Source organism: Chelonoidis abingdonii, chromosome 22, assembly GCF_003597395.2.
Source record: "Chelonoidis abingdonii isolate Lonesome George chromosome 22, CheloAbing_2.0, whole genome shotgun sequence".
In the NCBI taxonomy this organism is placed as follows: Eukaryota; Metazoa; Chordata; order Testudines; family Testudinidae; genus Chelonoidis; species Chelonoidis abingdonii.
This window is the reverse complement of record NC_133790.1, coordinates 23511551-23532160: the sequence shown is the minus strand read 5'-3', so window position 1 is coordinate 23532160 and position 20610 is coordinate 23511551. Positions and strand designations below refer to the sequence as shown.

At 43.2% G+C, this 20610-nt stretch overlaps 1 protein-coding gene across 1 annotated transcript in view; it reads left to right on the top strand.

The window, feature by feature from the left end:
* The first annotated feature begins 611 nt into the window (after positions 1 to 611).
* BICDL1 (BICD family like cargo adaptor 1) overlaps positions 612 to 20610 on the top strand; it is a 110534-nt gene continuing 90535 nt past the window's right edge. The window contains exons 1-2 of the mRNA XM_032777853.2: positions 612 to 1028; positions 6421 to 6636. Of these exons, the coding sequence (XP_032633744.1) occupies positions 612 to 1028; positions 6421 to 6636 (633 nt within the window). The remainder of the gene's footprint in view (positions 1029 to 6420; positions 6637 to 20610) is intronic.

The following is a 20610-nucleotide window of genomic DNA, read 5'->3' as shown; positions in this document are numbered from 1 at the left end:
ACTCCGGCCCCACCCCGAGAGCAGCCTGTGCCTGGGTGTTAGTCCAAGGTGGGTTGTCTGGAAGGGGCCCCGGCGCCTGCGTGTGTCTGGGAGAGGGAATGTTCTGGGCAGTGCGGCGAGTCTCGGGGCACGGAGGGGTTAATCAGGGCAGCACCTGGGTGCCGGCCTATGGAGTTACCCGGCTCTGCGAATCAAAGCCCCTCGGAGAACAGGTGTTTGCTGTCGTCAGGGCTCGGGGTTGGGAGGAGGGTGGCCGCGCCGCCGGCTTCGCGAGGCTCCTGCAGCCGCTGCTGCAGCGCGATGTTTTGCAGGCGCCGCGGCGGAGATGCGGGCTGCGCGCGCGTCGGGAGCGCGGCCGCCGCAGCGCAGCAGGAGGCAGAGCAGTGGACGCCCGCGCGCGCCTGAGGCAGCGGCTCAGCAGCAGGCGCTTAAGGGGCTCCCGCGACTCCCGGGAGGCCGGCGGCGCGCGGCGGCCGGTCGGCGCGGCAACGGAGCGCCGGGTAGGTTCCTGGCGCAGCCCAGCGTGCGGGAGGAGAAGGGGCAGAGGCAGCCCCAGCGGCGGGGGCCGGGCTCGCCTGCCCCCGCAGCCTGGAGCGCACGAGGGGCGGGCCATGGCCGCTTACTGCCTAGGCTTGGCGAGCGCCGCTTCAGCACCAGCGGAACTGGACAGCGCCTGCTGCATGGAGCTGCAGGGGGCCGCGGGAGCAGGAGCCGCCCGGAGCCCCGCAGCCGCCGCGGCCACCTTAGCTCCGCTCCAGGGCGGCCCGGGGGAGCTGGAGCTGGCGCTGGAGGAGGAGCTGGCTCTCCTGGCCGCCGCCGGAGAGCAACGGCAGCAGCAGCAGCAAGCCGGAGAGCAGGACGCGGGGCCTGCCCCGCCGGGGCAGCAGCCAGAGCTGCTCTCGCTGATCAGGCAGAAGGAGAAGGACTTGGTGCTGGCCGCCCGGCTGGGGAAGGCGCTGCTGGAGAGGAACCAGGACATAAGCCGGCAGTACGAGCGGATGCACCAGGAGCTCACCTGCAAGCTGGAGGTGAGGGGCTGGGGCTGGGCGGGAGGAGGACCTGGCCGCTAGACAGTCTGGGCTAGGAGAAGAGCCGGCCTCAGGGACACTCGCATACGGGACAAGGCGGGGTAGGTGGCGAGCTGCGCTGCAGGGGCAAGCAGTGGGGTGGGCTGGGTGACTGCAGCCTCACTTCCGGGGGGGGGAGCCGAAGATGTGAGCTTCGGAGCCGCGTGAGGCGAGAAGCCCTAGTCTGCAGTGACAGTGTAGATGGGAGCAAGTGAGAACTTGGTTCAGGAAACCTGCCCTTGAGGGACGCTATAAGAGGAAGCGGGAGAGGGGGAGAAACCTGGGTTCCAGGGATAACGACGAGCGTTTCACCTAAGTTGCAGGCCCCGGCTGGTGAAAGGAAGAAGATGCACTGGCATTCGGGGTGGGAAGTATCCCAGCTCCAAGGACTAGAGAGAGAGACAGCGGGAGGTCGGAGGAGCAGGAAGACTTGAGCTCCCTTAGAAAGCCTGGAGGAGGCCTTTCTTCGCAGCAAGTTTTTTTGTGTCTCAGCTGCTCATTGGCCACAAGCTGGCAATGCTAAGTTCAGGGGCACTGCTAGAGCATTGTACTCTAAAGGCACAAGTAAAGAACGTCCCCCCTTTGCCATCTTCACCCAAATTACTTTTTCTTTAAAGGTAACTTTGGGGACTTGTTTGTAGGTTTCAGGCACAAATCGTTTTTATCTAATTTACTTTGAATGTATAATGCGCTAAAAGAAGATTTCTGTATTGAAACCTAGAGATGCTCTTGCCTTGACCTCCTGTTTTAGGGCTATAGAGGATTGGATGAACCCATGAAAACCTTTGCCCAAAGATAAGGTATACAACATTGCAAAAATCTACATACCTACTAGAACCTGCCATGGGAACTATAGTTAATGGAAATGAAATCATCTGAGGTTAATTTCATAGTGGTTTTGTATAACCTGTATACAATTGAACACCTGGATAATCTACTGGAACATATGGAACTGCATGAAGGCATTTCAGTTACAAATTATGCTCATCCACTGTCTTTAAAACATTTCTCTGGTGTGGTTGGTCTTCTAGAAAATAGTAATTCTTAATAGAGGTACCTTCCTTTCTCATGTTTACTGGGGATGAGGTACATGGTTATATAAAGGGAGACCCCAAGACAGACCTGGAAAGGCCTTCAACAAGTCATCAACTGAAAATCCCCCAGGCTGATGACAGGAAAAAACCTATTTGGGAAAAAATTAATAATGCAATAAAGGGAAAATATTCCTCTTTTCAATTTTGTTTACTGTGTAGAACTTTGAATAATTTGTACTAAATCAGACTACAACATAATGTGCTGAAAGGTCTGTGAAGTAGGTGCTGACCCTGCATAAGTAGGTAGAACAGTAGGTACATTTTAACTGTGGACACACACACTTTTTTTTTAAGTCTAGATTCAGGAATACTTCAGAATTGAAACTTAAAGTAGAAGGTACTGTGTACATAATCTTTGTGCCGTAGCAATTGGCTGTTATGGATAATGTATGCCAACAGATAACCTTAATGGTAAATGTGTTTGTGAACTGTCCACTTTGAAAATACCTATAAATAGCTGGGGAAAGCTGTTTGCTAGGAACTCAGTGGATTGAACTATGTATTGATTTTTAGGTTGAAATGGATTGATTATAAATGAAAGGGCTTGTGCAGGCAGCTTCTCTTGGACAAATTCTATTACACAACTATATAAAGTATTACTGTTACACCAGTAATCTCTCTTTGCTTAGAGATTTACACTAGAAGTTTCTAATTCCACCAATGAATAGTGTTGAAAATACTAAACCCAGGGAACATCATTTTAGAGCTAGTTTGAACAGTGACAGATTAACATTCTAATTTGAAACCATTACCCAACACTAACCCTGTGGGTACACTTCAGCATATTCCTATCTTTCTTGTGGAGTCATATATCTTTGCAAATTCAAGAGGATTTATGAATTTACTATAAGTACCAAAGTCCTTTGTTCTGTGATCTTTTTCATCTTAAAGGGATATCTGTCTTTTTGTTATTAAACCCTATACTTTACTATAGCCAATAACTTTATCTCCATAGTAAAACTTCTCAGTAATTTTACTTTTCTGATAGCAACAGTAGTGAAGGTGACATTTGTTCAAAATGTTGTTTAATTACACTATTTATTAGTTTAATGTTCCCCCATGTACATGTTTTTAATATTTAGCCCTTTTCACTCCCAGTGCATTAATAGTTAGATTTGGTTTTGCTTTAACCTGAGAGACAGGGTATTTTGAGATAATATCTTGACTATGTCGTATCCTGGGACCAACATGGCTGCACAATACTGCAAAAAACATTGATAATCCTGTGTTCATCAAGCTAAAAGTTAGTCTATTGAAAAACTTCCATTCACTTCAATTGGAGCAGGAGCAGACTGGGGGGCAGGGAAAGGAAAAGATCTGTGCTTATTTTATCCATTTCCCTATATTGCATTTTCTCTCTCCCTTTGGAGAATTTATTATTGCTGCTTTTTGAAACTGAGCTGTTAGCTGAGATCACCCTAGTTACAGTTTCACTCAGATTTCCTGCTGTTAAATAGGAAGTTTCAAGAAACATTTCCTCCTTTCATCCCAAGTTAACTGTTCAGAGCTAATGCTGAGAATTCAGTGCAGTTTCTCCAGTGTATCCACTTCCCAGCTAACAATGCACTGATCTGCTCTTCTGGAGTCACCAAAACAGCTATAAATCTATATGCGCTCTTTCTCTTGATTCTTTGCAGATTCATGCATTTGTTTTCCTCTGAAAACACACACACAATGCACAGTTAGCTCTTTGTTATCTCTAAAAGTGTTCTCTGTGTATTTGATGGCCTGGTTTACTAAGGTTCTGCATTTGGTACCAAGCACACCTACTTTGACAGACCTCTCAGTGCTGAGTCAGAGTTTATATCCATTTCCAGATGTGGAATCCAGATCTTATAGTTGGGATGCTCTCTGAATCTCATTGTTATCCTCTGCAAGGGGTTAAAACAATGCCTCTGTTCCTGTTCTGTGTCCTTTTTCCAGCATTTTGCAGTGCAGCTTCTCATTGTCAACAAGGCAACCCCCATTTTCTCCTGCCTTTTTAAGTCAGGACAGACCCAACTCAGTTAATTGGATGAGGATGCACACCTTTCAGAATAGAATAGATTCAGTTCTGAGTAGAAATGAATGCTAGAAACGAAATGTCAAGTAGAACAGTCTGTTCTTTCACTCCAGTCAGTACTAAATAGCATGGAAATGCACTAGAGATCTCTATCCAACTTACAGGACTCCAGGTTTGGGGAAGGATTGATTATAGGAAGAGTCTGTTATTGAAGCAAAAAAAATTGTAAAAATGAAAAAAAAATGATAGAGACAAAACAAATCTAGTCAGCCCATCTTGGTGGATTCCACTCTTTTGACTCTGCAGTGGTTTCCCACAATACCTTTTGTTGTATCTCCTTCACCAGACAACTAGGCTAGAGCTATTTGGTCTTCCTGGTAACTAGATTCCCTGAATCAATGATTCCCATTGTCTGTACACCTCTTCCATCTATTTAAACTTTTTGTAGTAAATCAGCACAATATTTTAAAATAGTCATTTTGGTCCTGTATATAGGCTTACAGTTTGTTTCTGAATTATGTTCAATATCTTTCTTTATACACCCGAGAATGCTGATTGTAATCTGTTTGCACTACTTATACTCACCATGCTAAGATTCAGTCTTCTATCCACAACACACACACCCATAACCTTCTGAACAGTGCTTGGCAATGAATGAGATATTGAACTATAAAGGAGGATATTTTTGGCTTGATGTGTGGATATATACATGCATAACTCCCCCTTACCTGCTAAGATTAGAATATATCCCATAGACTGCAGCAACTGTAGCATCGTTAAAATAGTAGGAAACACGTTTCCTCGTGAGATTTTTCTAAAATCGAGATGGCAGTCTTCAGAGCAGGGACTGTCTTTCTTTATTCGGATGTACAGTTCCTGGCATAATGGGGTCGATCCATGTCTGAGACTCAGGTGCTAACACGGTACAGATAATTAAAGAATTAAAGACACCAAAGAAGCCACTCCACATAAATACTGTGTGATTTTTCTCCCCAAAGGTTTATGGACATGAAGGGATGGGAAGATAGTGACCTGTTCACTGTGGGATTGTGTCCTGGTTAAAATGAGGAATTGCTGTCTGTATTAATCCCAGTGGCCTCTTGTCCCATGCTGTCACATTTGCTTGAAAGGAGGACCACATTCAGGAAAGGAGGCATTGGCAGCATGGCTTCTGATGGAGTCAGCTTGCCATATGGAACAAAGGGACCCAGGGAGTAGCAAGAAGAGGCTGTCACTCTTCAGGATACCCAAGATTTCCCCAAGAATCTTGGAGCATCAACAGGAAAGGGCTTCACTCTGTGAACCAGTTTGCAGGCAAGCAAATGTGGCCTCTGTTACCCCAGAAACACTGTGAACTTGAGTTTCCAAGCAACTTTAATCCTCCTGGATTTTTCTGCAAAAGGGTATACAATGGAAGGAGATTGACCTAATTTTCAGCTCTACTTTACCCAAGCCTCCATTTTTAGACCTTCAGTTAACTGGCCCTGCAAAACGTGCAAGTTATAATAGACTTCTGACTACCTGATTTTTACAAACAAGTAATTGTGGGTGCAAAATTGTGCCTGCAAATCTAAAGTCCGTTTCTGAAAATCTGGTTCTAAATATATGCATACATATATTAGGTACAGAAGTCACTTCACCAGTTACTGATACATCCCCATCACCCCTTTTGGTGTGGAAAACAATAGTTGTTTTACAGCACGCAGTAATACTATGTACCCATTTAGGACAGAAAGAGCCACTTGACAAGAAGCATATTTTACTACAGGGTACCTAAAGCACCACAGAACTGGTTTTAAAGATCTCTGGTTGTGAGAGCAGAACAAGAATGCCAGGATGGTACTAGATTGACCCCCCCAAAAAATGTTTGAGTTGACTCATGTTTGTCTAAATTATTAATTGGTCTGTGTGACCTAAATTTTCTGCTTATTGACTTTCAGAGTCTGCTTTGCTGTTTCTTTGTACTCAAAACAAAATTTGGCATTTTTTACTTCCTCCATTTATCTACAAAGCACATGAACAGATTTGTTATTTGGAATAGGGAGTGATTTCACTACCCGTTTCTTGACTCTAATATAGATTTGCCAGTCATATAGAAGTAGCAAATTCTTGAATTGTGTTTGCTGCATGAACATACAGAGAGGAGCTGTTGAAAACAGGAGGGATATCTGGGAATGGGGAATCTGGTAGGAACATGCAGCATCCTTTGGTTTTTTTTTCTGCTTTCATAATCTTTTTCTTTCTTTCTATTACCTAGCATCTAGAGCAAGAGAAACACGAATTAAGGCGACGGTTTGAGAACAGAGAAGGGGAATGGGAAGGAAGGGTGTCCGAGTTGGAGAGCGATGTGAAACAGCTACAGGATGAGCTGGAGAAGCAGCAGGTTCACCTTCGTGAAGCAGATCGAGAGAAAACACGAGCTGTCCAGGAACTATCTGAACAGAACCAAAGACTCTTGGATCAGCTCAGCAAGGTGAGGGCTTCTAGCAGGGACAGGGGCAGGGGAGGTGGAAGTCCCCACATCGTTAGTCAACTCTGTCTTTCGGAAAAGTCTTGAACTCTTCTGTAGTCATCCTTTTACACAAATGAGTGAGACCCTTCCCTTAAAAAAAAAATCTATTCCATGTCTCTGGTGAAACTACATCAGTGCCCCTAACAAGATGTACTGTCCTTAAACTGTACTTCATACCCTGGAGTCAAGGCTGTTTTCTATTTATTTTATAGATATTTTTCATCCAACTTCTCTTTTCCTCTCCAGGAACTTAAATCAGACTTCTAAACAGCTATCAGCTTGAAGTGTCAGTAATATTTTACTATATGCAGGGCAAGACTAATCTACTGTCAATTTAATGATGATACCAAAGGCCCAATTCTGCCTCTAGTTATCCAGGTATGACAGTTATTGAGCTAAATGGTATCTATACTGTTAGAACTGAGGGCAGAATTGGTCACCCCGAGATCATGCACTCACTGAGGCAAATTCTGTCTATGGGTAAACATACAAAACCCTACTAACATCTTTGGGGTTGCATGATTTTTACTAAAGGCATAATTTGGCCCACTGCATGAAGGAGGATTGAAAATTGAAAACTAGGATGAGAATTTTTTCTAGATTGAATGCATACCTTCAATAATTTAAAGAAGGATGATTAAGGTTGTCAGGCCCAAAAACTAACCTGTCTTAGAACATTAAGAATCTGTATCTTTTGTCTTCCTTTATTCCATGGTACTCCCAGAGAATCAACAGAAATCTAACAGTCTGTATGGTAGTACCCTTGCAAGAATGTCTCCTGTGAATGTGGTAAATTAGTCCAGTATATCAAGTGCAGTACTTGGAGCAGCACAGTGCACTGTGTAGATTCAGACTAAAGATCCAGAACTGGGGTCAGTAGGGAAGCAGCAGCTCAAAGTGTTGGCTTGGGCCAGGATTTCCTTGTCTAGAGTTAATAGGAACACAGTAGTTGGTAAAGGGAAACATAAGATCTGAGCCACAGAGCTGGCACCAGGAGAATATCAGTAGCTGGACACAGGGGCTCTGGCTGCAGCTGTGCATTTACTGCGTCTTTTTGTGTATGTAGCTTCTGCAAGGTCTCTGTATGAGAGAAGATACGATCTTGTGGTTAAGGCGTTGGATTGCAACATGGGAAATTATGGGGTTTTTTTCCTAGCTCTGCCACAGATTATGTGTGTGGCATTGGGCAAGTCACTTAATGTTTTATTTCCCCATCTGTGGTTTTTCTTTTTAATTGGTATAATAATCCTTCCCTAGCTCATTGGATGTAGAGGAGAAATTTATTAATGTTTGTGAAGTACTCTCATACCACGCTGATAGGGCTATCTAGAATCTGCTCTTTGTAGCATACACTGACAATTCTGTCAAGGAGAGAGATGAATCCATGGCTGAGATCTTCATCTATGGCTAGAGAGACATTCTGGAGATTAGGTTTGATATTGCAGGGGGTAGAGGCTTAAGACTTCACATGAGTCAGGCTGTGAACTTAATTCCAGTCAGATTTCTGACAGCTTCAGGGCCACTTTCCACTGCCATGCTCTTTTCATGGCCAGTCATTAAAACAATTACATAAAGGATTGTAGCTTGCAGGCATCATAACAAGCTGAAAGACAATTCAAGAAAGGACAAACCTTTTCCTTGGACTTTGGGCCACACAGGATTATAGTTGTATAGCGTCTATAGTGTTGGAACACCTAGAGCCTCCACTAAGTCGGGGCCCCCCTGCACTGTACAAACATGGCATATGGCAGTTCCTTTTCTAAAGAGTCACAGTGTTCCACCACCATCCATCCATTTGGTCCTTTAAATCCCTGCTACTTCCAGAGATCTATGCTTGGTGTCCCTCCTAACCCATTTCTACAGAACCTGTGTGTCCCACAAGGACGCTAGAAGAGGAGGGGCCACTCATCTCTTTAGAATGTCAGTGTTGGTGCTGAACTTCACATATGCAGTGACAATCAGCCCCCTTCTTAGAGATAAAGAGTGTGGATTTATGGGGAGAACTTATTGGGTGAACTTCAGATACTAGTAAGCAATGTAGTTCTCAGCATTTCAGTTTGGCACCTGTGCAACACTTCCTGACATTTAATATACATCTTATGTCATCATCTTTTGTTATAAGTTCTTACTGGGATAAAGCCATGGGAATCTTGGTAAATCGCAGTTGAAGTGCCAGGGTCTAATAGCCTGAAATCAGATTGTTGCTCATGTTATCCAATTTCTGTTTTTTAAGCTAAGCCTGATTAGTATATGGATGAGTGACTACCTAAGAATGCTTAGTGTTCTACATTTGTTGTTCCTCTGTAATCTAACTGTTGTGCTTAATGATTCCTTATCTTATTCTGAAGATATATATGTGATATCTGACCTGGTAGAATTGCTTTGCAGTGTTATGTGAGTGACCTGGGTTTGATTCCTGTTCATGTTATTTCCTAGGCTTTCAGTGAATATAACAAAAAAAAACAAACACTACCCTGCAGCAGCCATGGTGCTGGGGCTCTCGTGAGCTAAGCAAGTTTAGGTCTGGTCAACTGGAAGACATCCAGTGAAAAAAGATTCTAGGAAGAGGTGTGTCTTTTGCAATCTTGAGTGCAGGTACTATATAAAGGCTTACTGTAGTGCTGGTTGTAGATTTTCACATGCCTTTTTATTCTGTGTGTTTAATAATTTCTTCTTCCAAAAGAGATTCATATGCAAGAATGTTAATGCAACAATAAGGTGGAAGCTTTAATTGCATAATAATTCAGAGCAAAGTTTTCCATAGCAGCCTTAACTATGCCCCCTTGAATATTTCTATCCCATTAGGGTCTTTAATTAGAAGATAACAAAATAAAATGTTGCATTGCAATACAAAATGGTACATATTTTATGCATATCTAAAGATATAGGGATGAAAGAGGATATATTTCATTTACTAAATCACATCTTGTTGCCAAAGCATTACATTACTTTGTATTGCTTTTTATCCCTAGATTTCTACATTAACAGAGCCCTACACTGGCTCTGGAGTAGCTAAAGGACATAAGCAAGATGGTCTTGTGGCTAAAACACAGGACTGCAAGTCAGACGATCTGTTCGTAGTTTTGCTGTAGACTTTAGCTCTCTGTACATCAGTTTTCCCGCATCTGTAAAACTAAAGATATTTTCTTTCCTCATAGGAGTGATGAGAGGATAAATTAATGTTTGTGAAGTGATTTGAGATATTCAGATGAGAAAGTAGTATAGGTGTGTATAGTTCTACTAATAACAGTTAATATTATTATATTACGGGCACTTAACCTACCCTTGAAATGCAACTCCTTGGGGGATGCAGTAGCTGTTTGTAACAAAACAGAGCAACACTACTCAGCAGCTTAAAATGGGACATGAAAAAGAATATTGTATCCTTTTGAAATTCATGGAGAATTAAGGTGAGCAGTATTGAGATCATAATGAAAGACTATTGTGATACATACATTAAAAAAATGAAAGTTTAAGGTCTCCACAGCAACTTTACCTCTGAATTTACTGATTTGTGATTAAAATCTCAGTTGTGTGTTGGATTAATTCACACATACAAAGTATTATTGTAATACATCTGGTACAGGCCCCAACATGAGGTAAAGGAGAATATCTGTTAGCAGTAAAATGTCTGACACATAGTTGATTAGTTCCGATTCTGCCTAAATGCGGGGGAGTGGTATGCATAAATATGACTTAGAAATTCATTATAATATTTGTTTGTTTAAGTATGACGTATAGGAGACAAAGGATGGTCCTGTGGTTAAGGCCCAGGCTCATTACATCCAAGTTCAGGTCCACCACAGGTTCTCTCTGTGATCTTGGGCAAGGTGCTTAATCTATCTCAGTTCCCCATCTGTGAAATGGGGATAATTCTCCCTTTCTCCTACACTTCCTATCTTGTCTATTTAGACTGTAGGCTTTCTGGAGCAGGGACTGGCTCTTCCTATGTGTAGCTAAAGCAAATAACACAGAGACCCCGATCTCTGTTCAAGCCTGTAATTGCTTCTGTAATATAAATAATAAGGACCTTCTACTTAGAATGAGAGTTATTAGCTTCTTCCTCTGTCAGGAAGTGATTAAAGGAATCTTGGTGTTGTTTCTGAAATAGGTTTTACCAGATGGCTTTCCCACATACTTCCAGCTACCAAGCAATGGACTGCTGTAGCCTGTTGTTGCATCTACAGTTTGGATGAGGCTGTATCATTCCCAGTTTAAGTTAAGCTTCTTTTACAGTACATAGAGCATTAAGAAGTAATTTAACAACATCATGCTCCAGTAGTTTTTGCAATGAATATCTGTTCTCTGGGGCAGGAAGAAGTGTGTATTATCTTGTGTTGCTGGAATATAGTGTTTAGAGAAAGCGAAGTCTTAGGTTGCCTTGGTTTCCCTCTAGGATAGTTCTTCAATAGAGTCACTGTAGCTTTTATATTCTGACGACATTTGCTGCTGACATGGTGTTATAGTAAATGAGCTATTTCAATCAATCCCTCTACCATAGAGAGAAAAAAACTTGGGAAAGATCAGCTTCAGGTACAAGTCTCCAGAGCAGGTTTTAGTTACTAGCCACATGCCGTCCTTTCGGTGACTAATCTGTCTCAATTTTTAAATGGGTGTTTCCTCTTCAGATTCTGTATTAAGAGATGGAAGCTTCATAGGAGTGGAAGCAGGGGTGAAAGTAACTTAAAAGGCTCCAGGCCTCTGGCAGAAGAGACAGGGCTGGGGGTCAGCCTTCCCCGGCCAGTGCTGCCTGTCCTGCACCGCCCAGGGCTCTGGCTGCGATTTAAAGGCCCAGGGCTCCAGCCGCTGCCATGGTAGTGACAGCAGCAGCCAGGAGTCCCAGGCCCTTTTAAATTGCGGGGCCCTGGGGCAGCTGCCCCTTTTGCCCCCCCCCCCTTCCTGGTGGCACTGGGGGGAAGGAGGACAAAAGGGGCAGCAGTGTTAAAGCACTGCTGTGGCAGCTTTTTAACATTGGCTGTTTACGGGCACGTACCAGCGGCCACTTCTTCTGGGTACGCTACACTGGCCCATACCAGCCAACTTTCACCTCTGAGTAGAAGTGAAGGTCTCTTCTTGCCCTTTGCCTTCCTTTGCTTGGAGCGAAATGCTTTTATTCCAGAGTGGCAGGCCAGATAATATCCTCTCTCAGTCGCTTCTATTGAGTACCTTTTCTGGCTACCCTTGCCCTACTCAGAGCAGCGTGGAGTTTTCTGTTTGCAGTTAGTAAGCTGAAGGGTTTTTAAAATATTTCTGTTGGTTCTGGCAGTATAGGAACTATATAAGTTTTAGGTAATTAATCTAGGTTCACATATACATATTAAGTTGGCTTTGCAGAGTGCATTTCCAGCTCTGGCATTGTTGCTAATTATTAGGGGAACAGGTTGGGCCAAATACATCCCTGGTGTAACTCCATTAAGTTGTAGTGACATTACACCAGGAATGAATTTGGTCCATGGCATTCTAATAACTTACTCTATAAACATATGCTTAATAGAAGCCTCTTAGGTCTTTGAGAGATATGGCACCTACCCTCTGTTACTAAGTCAGCTCAGACTAGCACAGCTTTTTGAAAACAGGAGAGCAAACTTCTGTTGCCTCAGCCCTGGAAGGATCTTCCTGTGAATTACCAGTTCTGCATCCTGGGGCTTGCAAGTTACTCACTGATTTGTTTTTTAAAGTACTGTTTTAATTTTGTTGTGGCTAGAATTGTTTTAATGAAGCAGCAATCAGCTGCCTGGTGCTGAAGCTTTTGTATTGAATCTTCGCACAGGAGGCTCTACAGCAAGGGTGGGCAAACTACGGCATGGGGACCACATCCGGCCCTCTAGACGTTTTAATCTGGCCCTCAAGCTGCAGCCAGGGAGTGAGGTCAGGGGCTTGCCCCGCTCCATGTAGCTCCCAGAAGCAGTGACATTTCGCCACTCCGTCTCCAATGGGTAGGGGCAGCCAGGGGCTCCGCACACTGCCTCTGCCCCAAGTGCCTCCCCCGCAGCTCCCGTTGGCTGGGAATCATGGCCAATGGGAGCTGCAGGGGCAGTGCCTGTGGACAGGGCAGCACGCAGAGCTGCCTGGCCTCGCCTCCACCTAGGAGCCCGAGGGGCAGGGACATGCCGCTCCTTCTGGGAACTGATTGAGGTAAGCATCACCTGGTGTCTGCACCCCTGACTCCGTGCTGCACCCCCAACCCCCTGCTCCAGCCCTGATCGTTCGCCCCCCCCCAAACCCCTTGGTCCCAGTCCAGAGCACCCTCCTGCACCCCCAACCTCTCATCCCTAGTTCCACCCCAGAGCCTACACCGCCAGCCGGAGCTCTCACCACCCCAACCACTTGCCCCAGCTCAGAGCCCCCTCCTGCACCCTGAATTCATTTCTGGCCCCACCCCAGAGCCCGCACCCCCAGCCAGAGTCCTCACCCCCTTCCATACCCCAACCCTCAGTTTTGTGAGCATTCATGGCCCACCATACAATTTCCATACCCAGATGTAGCCCTTGGGCCAAAAAGTTTGCTCACCTCTGATCTACAGGTATACATTGCCTGTGGTTTGAGCATTGGCCTGCTAAACTCAGGGCTGTGAGTTCAATCCTTGAGAGGGCCACTTAGGGATCTGGGGCAAAATCAGTACTTGGTCCTGCTAGTGAAAGCAGGGGACTGGACTCGATGATCTTTCAAGGTCCCTTCCAGTTCTAGGAGATAGGATATCTCCATTAATTAATTAAAGTGATGGAAAGTTGGGTTCAGAGCCTAAAGGTCACCTGACCTGAGTCAGTGTATCTTGATAAGTCTTGTTCTGATATACTGCACATGCAATGTCTGCCTAGACGTGGGGCCGAGGGTAAGATTGCAGAAGTCAAAGGGTCTGATCCAAGCCCACTGAAAGACTCCCCTTGACTTCACTGAGCTTTGGCTCAAGCCCTTTATGAATTGTATGGGACTGTTTGGCTGCCCCACCATTCCCCGAGAGCTAAAAATCTCCACATCATCTACAGGACCCTGTTTATTCCGTGCATATGGAATTTTCTGCAGAATTCACCATGCCAGAAAAGGCTTCTGATTAACACCATAGCAGCAACTCCAAGATAATAATCCAGCTTCATGCCATATCATGACCAGATTATTGGGACTTTTCTCTGCTAAAGCTGTAAATATGGGACATTGCCACAACTGTGTGTTCTTCCCTGGAAAGCCCTGCAAGAAGCTGATTCAGTGCCATAGATGGATGCTAAGAAACATGCACTTGTTGTCTGTCTAGAAAGGCAATGGTGTTCAGAGAGAGATGCAGAGACGTTTTAAGGTTATAAACTGCTTTAATGACACTTTAAGATCACTGTAGATCTCTCCCTATTCGTGTGCTTAACAAAGGCTTGCTGCTAGTTACATGAGGGATGGCTTCATTATCTAAACCTCTAGTTTGAAATATCTAGCCTGCTTGCAACCACAAGTTTGAATTCCAGGAGGGTCAGGTTAGCCCTCTATTTTGAGGAAAATAAACAAATTCAGTAAACTGCAATCAGATGAATTGCAGCTCAGACCTTTAAAGTGAGGGCCTGTCTGTTCACTCTTGGGATTCAGGATCCCATAGCCCTTGATGTAAATTTATGGTTTTGTCCTAGTTTTTTTAATCAAAATGTCACTTGCCTCCCTATTTGTCAGCAACAAGTGATTTTTCTCTCTCGGAGCCCCTACGGACACATCTTTTAACGCCATTGAAATACACTTGGGGAGAGCTCTTAATGTCGGAGGGGAGAAATTATTTTGTTTAAATTTAACAAAGGGTAGCTGGCCTGCATGCACAGATAGCTACTCCTTTCATCCCAGCTGTGGCTGAATTTCAGGGGTATTGCATGTATGGATTGAGGTTGGGTGAAGTGTTTCAGGATGAAAGGTACTATGTAACTATAAGGTGCTATTATTTTCATAAGCCCTATGCATGATAGTAACTAGGAAAAGGCTACACCCTGCCTTGTGGCAAAGGAGAGGGAGATCGGCAGATTTTACAGGATGAAGTTCTAGGGGAGGATTGTTTAGTGTTTTCTGATTGTAGTAGAGGTGTTTTCCATCCTCATCCCTCCACTGGGCATCATTAGGGTGGGGGAAATGTTGGTGTTTTCCCATCTGATGCCTGCAACAAGTCTTTATGGGAGTGAGAGGAGACTAGACTCAGCATCATCCCAGCTTTTGCCTGGGGATGATCAATCTCACCCTATGCTGTCTATTTGCCATTTCCAAAGCTGCTGAGCAGCCCCATCACCAGTTGCTAGGCTACAGCATATTACATTGTCCCAGTCTGGTGATGTTGCCATGGTGACAGGGTTGTTATTCCACTTGTGAGTCTGCTGCGGTCAGGCTGCAAGTGCAGGGAAGATGCAGTTGTGATGTTTAAACTGGTCAGTCAGGAAATGTCTGACATCCCTTTTAAATGAATAGCTGCAGGGAAGTGGCACACTCCCATCTCCTGAATTAAACATGTGCATGCTGTAGGGCTGCATCTGAAAACAGGTTCTCCTTGATATGCTTTAGACTTCCAGAAATTGTCATGGAAATTTAATCAGCCCAAGAATGAAAGCCCATACCTTATTGTAACAGGTGATGAAAAACAACATATTTTATTCACTTGTTAAAAATAGTTATTTGCTCCAGGCAAGTGGCCAAGTAGAATTTAGCAAGGATCACCTTACAGAAATACATTGATAAAATGCATTTTTCCCCCACCCACAACAAAGAAGGTGATGAAGTTTGTGTGTGTGTGTGTGTGTGTGTGTGTGTATATATATATACATATAAATAAAAATATTAAGCCTGGAATAAGGAGGTGTAAATTCTTTCACGTAAGTGAGAGCTGCACTGGCTTATATCAGGCTGAATTTGGTATATAAGTGAGATATGAGACAAGTGCCTTTGCTCTAGGAATCCTAGTGCTGAGCCAACAAGCCTCACAGCATTTCTATAGTCCCTATTTTGTAGACATGGGAAACCAAGACACAAAATGGTGGCAGTGGCGTGCCCCAACTGTCATAGCACAACATTTTCAGAACTGGTGATGAACCTGGGACTTGTGATTCCCACTCTCCTGCCTTGTGTGCAGCCATTGCCTCCTTTGGGGTATGTCGCATCTGAGTGCTAGTTTCCAAAAGCAGATATCACATACGTAATTTATAGGGTAGTTCACTGATAAATGGCCATAACTGAAGCTCATTGGCCTCTCATACTTTAGATAGCTGTTGGAAAGGCTAAATCTGGATATAAGCTTAGAGTTTGGGTCTGTCAGCTGTCTGAGTTTTTGCTTCACAATGATGGAAGTTGCATAGGATGATCTGGCTTTCAGATTTCTTCCTCCTTGAGACACATCTGGAAAATAGGCCCTTTCTGGATTCTGACCTGGTACCGACACTGAAGTAGGTTTTGACCTCAAATAATTTCCCATTAGCTCTCTCATTCCAAAGAAATTCAGCACTTCTAATTTGAAGCCATGTCTAATTTTAAGGTTTATAGTGATTGTTTGTACAGCATCTCAGCTGTGGGTAGGAAATGAAATCCTTAAAATATTTGTTTATTCACACTTGCAGCTGTAAATCTGCTCCAGCAGAGTCTAGAAAACTGATAGTGTCAAGTCCACACATTGCAATTCTAGCTGAAACCAGGGCTATTCAAAACTCAGCTTTGTAAACATCTCTATGGAAGAATCTACTTAAAGCATTTGACCTCTTAAAAGAGCCTCTAGATCTATATCTTAGAGTAAAGGCCTTTTAAAAAATTATTTTTTATTAAACTAGCCATTTAAAAATAGCTTACTACGCACAAGTTCAAGAGAAAGAATGAGGTCTCCTTTCCATTGGGTTTATTAAATGAGCGCACTTAGTGTTCTATTTACTTATGAAACATGAGAGTCATCTTGCACGAAGACCAAACCTTTAATAAATTGTTTGTATAGAATCATGTTTATCAATGTATCATACAGCTTATTTGAAACACTCATAGGATTAGCTGGAGCTTTTTACAGACCTTTGATACGTGTTCCATAACTATTTAAATGTAGAACTGAATTGAGCTCAGTTACACCAACATATTGGCAACACTAATTGTAGCACAGAAAGACAAGATAGTTGCTGGGTAAGACTGCCAGTGTACACTTGACTGAAAGTGCAAGGGACTGTCACTTTTGAACGGTGCAATTTGGGAGTGGGTGTGTTGTGAGGTTAATTTTTCTTTAAGTATTCCTGGTATTGCAGTCTGACAGGTTTCTATTGTGCATCTGAAAGACAAACTGCATGCAGAGGAAGATCAGGTGGGAAAGGAGTCTGACAGATTTTATAGAACAAAATGAAATGTGTGGGGACACAAGTAACTTGCATGGATAGTGGTAGCTTATGAGTAGAATCTGAATATAGAAAAGTGAACATTTCAAGCTAATGACAAAACTGACCTGGTGCAATTTCTTCATGGGGTCAGAGCTCAGAACCCAGCCAGTAGAAAACATTACAAAGACAGTTTTGCTCACCTCCATGTGGAAGAAGTGCTGACGCATGAGTTTCATGTACTAACTCTGGTGGGAGTTGTGTCCAGCCCTCCTTGATGGCTAGAAGGATTGTCATGATGCAAGGTCCAGAGAAGGGGGATGGAAGAGGTCAAAACTAGGAAGAGAACCCCCAGTGGGAGCAAAGTTCTAACGCTTTGGTAACTACTCCCTAAAACACTAATGGTCTATCTTTGACATTTAAATTAAAAACATTTAAGAAAAAATGACTGAATTTTCCATCTTTTGCACAGGTCATGATATATAAGTCACAAGAAAACTGTTTACACATCTGGCACAGGAATTTTCTCCACCAATATACAGGCACTTAAAATATATGTCATTCACATCTGAACTTGCCCTTCATATAGCAATTAGTGGATCCATTTGGAAGATCAAACAGTAATATTGTAGTTTGGCTCACAACACCTGCTTCAGAGCAATCATTGGTTGCCCTTAGCTTCCTAGCCATTACATCATCTTTTTGTCCCAGATATACATCCCTTCCTACCTTATCACTTTCATCCAGTTCTCTAAAACCTATTCTGGACTCAGCTATTCTGAACATTCAAGCTGCTATGCATTTTTCTCTTGCCCCTCAAAGGCTTACTTTTCCCTGGTATGCCCAAAACCTCCTCAGTGTTCCCTTCCCAAAATGGCTAATTTCAGAGTTAGATTATATTAGCCTGGGGCTGATTATTAATTAAGCTTACCTAACTGTCAAGTATCAGACGGGTAGCCTTGTTAGTCTGGATCTGTAAAAGCAGCAAAAAGCCCTGTGGCACCTTAGACTAACAGACGTATTGGAGCATGAGCTTTCGTGGGTGAATACCCACTTCGTCGGATGCATGCATCCGTGAAAGCTCATGCTCCAATACATCTGTTAGTCTAAGGTGCCACAGGGCTTTTTGCTGCTCTTACCTAACTACTTTGTTTATCCATAAGCAGATGCAAGACCATGTTCTCTACTCATTTACTTTGGGGAGGCTGACCTCAGATTTCAGTGGTGCAGTTGAGGGAAGAGTTTGGCCCCATGTGTCAGTCATTTTAGTCAGGGAAAGTTTTCCCAGCATGAATCTGCTTTCAAAATTCATATCCATTTTTGTCAAGTATCAGAGGGGTAGCCGTATTAGTCTGAATCTGTAAAAGCAGCAGAGAATCCTGTGGCACCTTATAGACTAACAGACCTTTTGGATCATGCGCTTTCGTGGGTGAATACCCACTTCGTGAGATGAATGTAGTGGAAATTTCCAGGGGCAGGTATATATATATGCTAGCAAGCAAGCTAGAGATAATGAGGTTAGTTCAATCAGGGAGGATGAGGCCCTGTTCTAGCAGTTGAGGTGTGAAAACCAAGGGAGGAGAAACTGTTCTTGTAGTGGCAAGCCATTCACATCTTTGTTCAGACCTGAGCCTGATTGGTGTCAAAATTTGCAGATGAATTGAAGCTCAGCAGTTCTCTTTGAAGTTGTCTGAAGTTTTTTTGCTGCAGGATTGGCCAACTTAAGATTGCTTTGTGTGGCAGGAAGGTTTGAAGTGCTCTCCTACAGGTTTTTGTTATTTGCCATTCCTAATATTTGATTTTGTGTCCATTATCCTTTTCCGTAAGAGCTGCCAGTTTTTGGCCATGTTACATAAGAGATGGACAACAACAGATATTAAGGAAATGCAAATACAAAAAACCTGTAGGAGAGCACTTCAACCTTCCTGGCCACACAATAGCAGAGTCTTAAGTTGCCATCCTGCAGCAAAAAAAAATTCAGGGACCAGACTTCAAAGAGAAACTGCGAGCTGTCAATTCACTGAAAATTTGACACCATCAGCTCAGTTGGAACAAAGGATGTGAATTGGCTTGCCAGCTACAGAACCAGTTTCTCCTCCCTTGGTTTTCACACCTCAACTGCTAGAACAGGGCCTCATCCTCCCTGATTGAACTAACCTCATTATCTCTAGCTTGCTTGCTAGCATATATATATACCTGCCCCTGGAAATTTCCACTACATTCATCTCACGAAGTGGGTATTCACCCACGAAAGCGCATGATCCAAAAGGTCTGTTAGTCTATAAGGTGCCACAGGATTCTCTGCTATATCCATTTTTGTAAGTTATTAGGGGCAGCCCCTTTCAGGAAACTGGTTTTGTTTAGCACCACATTTAGTTTAAGTTATTTGTTTGCCTGTTCTTTTCCAAAATGCACCACCACCTAAGGATGGTAGCTCACCAACTCAGATGGGGATAATAGCACTTCCCTATCTCACAAGATTAATATAGTAAAGGTTGTGAAGTGCTTGGATATTTTGGTAATGGGGTCATATACTCATCCGATGAGGGCCTTATAAGTGCTTGATACATTTTGCCATAGATTAGAATCTTACATAGATCTTAGTGCAACACCAATAAGATGATGCCTTGGGAGACCAAGAGGAAGTATTGGTTTCAAACAGTTTTTTTTTTTTAATTCTCCTCTTGATCTCCTGGATAGATTTTTATATACATACACTATATAAAAATATAAAATGCACATAAATTCCTTAACCTATGAACACTAGGAGCAAAAGCTATGGATAAGCCATTTTGAGGCTACAGTTTAGAAAATTTAGTGACCCATCACCGTTCCTGAGCAGTGTAACTTCAAGACAATATTCAAGAATTAATGGAAGAACGCAATAAAAGATGATTTATGCATAGACTGATACCCATCATTATTGCAATGGGGAATTACGTGGACAAATTGGCCTAGGTTTGTGATTGAGTTAGTAGTAGGATTAAAGAACACAGAAGTTACACATCTTGCTGGATTTTTACCTATAACTATTAATGACACGTTTGCCTTTAAATCGGAGATATTAGAAAACCAGGCGCATAGCTGTAGGGTACACCTACAAGCATGCTGGCCAATCCAGGAGGAAGATTTTTTTTTTAAACCTTTACACCAAAGATATTATGCAGGGTGCAATGAAGAGAAAGCCTATAGACTAAGAAAGTCATTACAATGAAGTCACAATGAAACTAGTATTTTTATATACACAACATGGACATTGTGGGAAGTTCAGTATTCTTTGGACCAGCAGAATCTGTCTAAAAGTGCCCTGAAGAGAAAGGACATTGCAATTGTTCCCTTTTGTTTCATAACATACAATAGGGTCTAAAAGATATTGGGATATTTCTTCAAAACAAGGTTTGTTTTCTTTATTAGAAACTCAGGTCCTTTTACTTTGGAAAATTCTGTCATGAGTGGAGAACTAGTGAAATGACCTCACAAGAACTGTGCATGAAAGACTAGCAATTGAGGATGGCCTTTAGACAAACTTCTTTGTGAACATATAGTTAACTATGACTAACATTTTGGAGAAAGGAGGTCCATTGTCAAAGATACAACCACCTTGCTCCATTAGTCATCTTATGATAACTTAACAATAGACTTC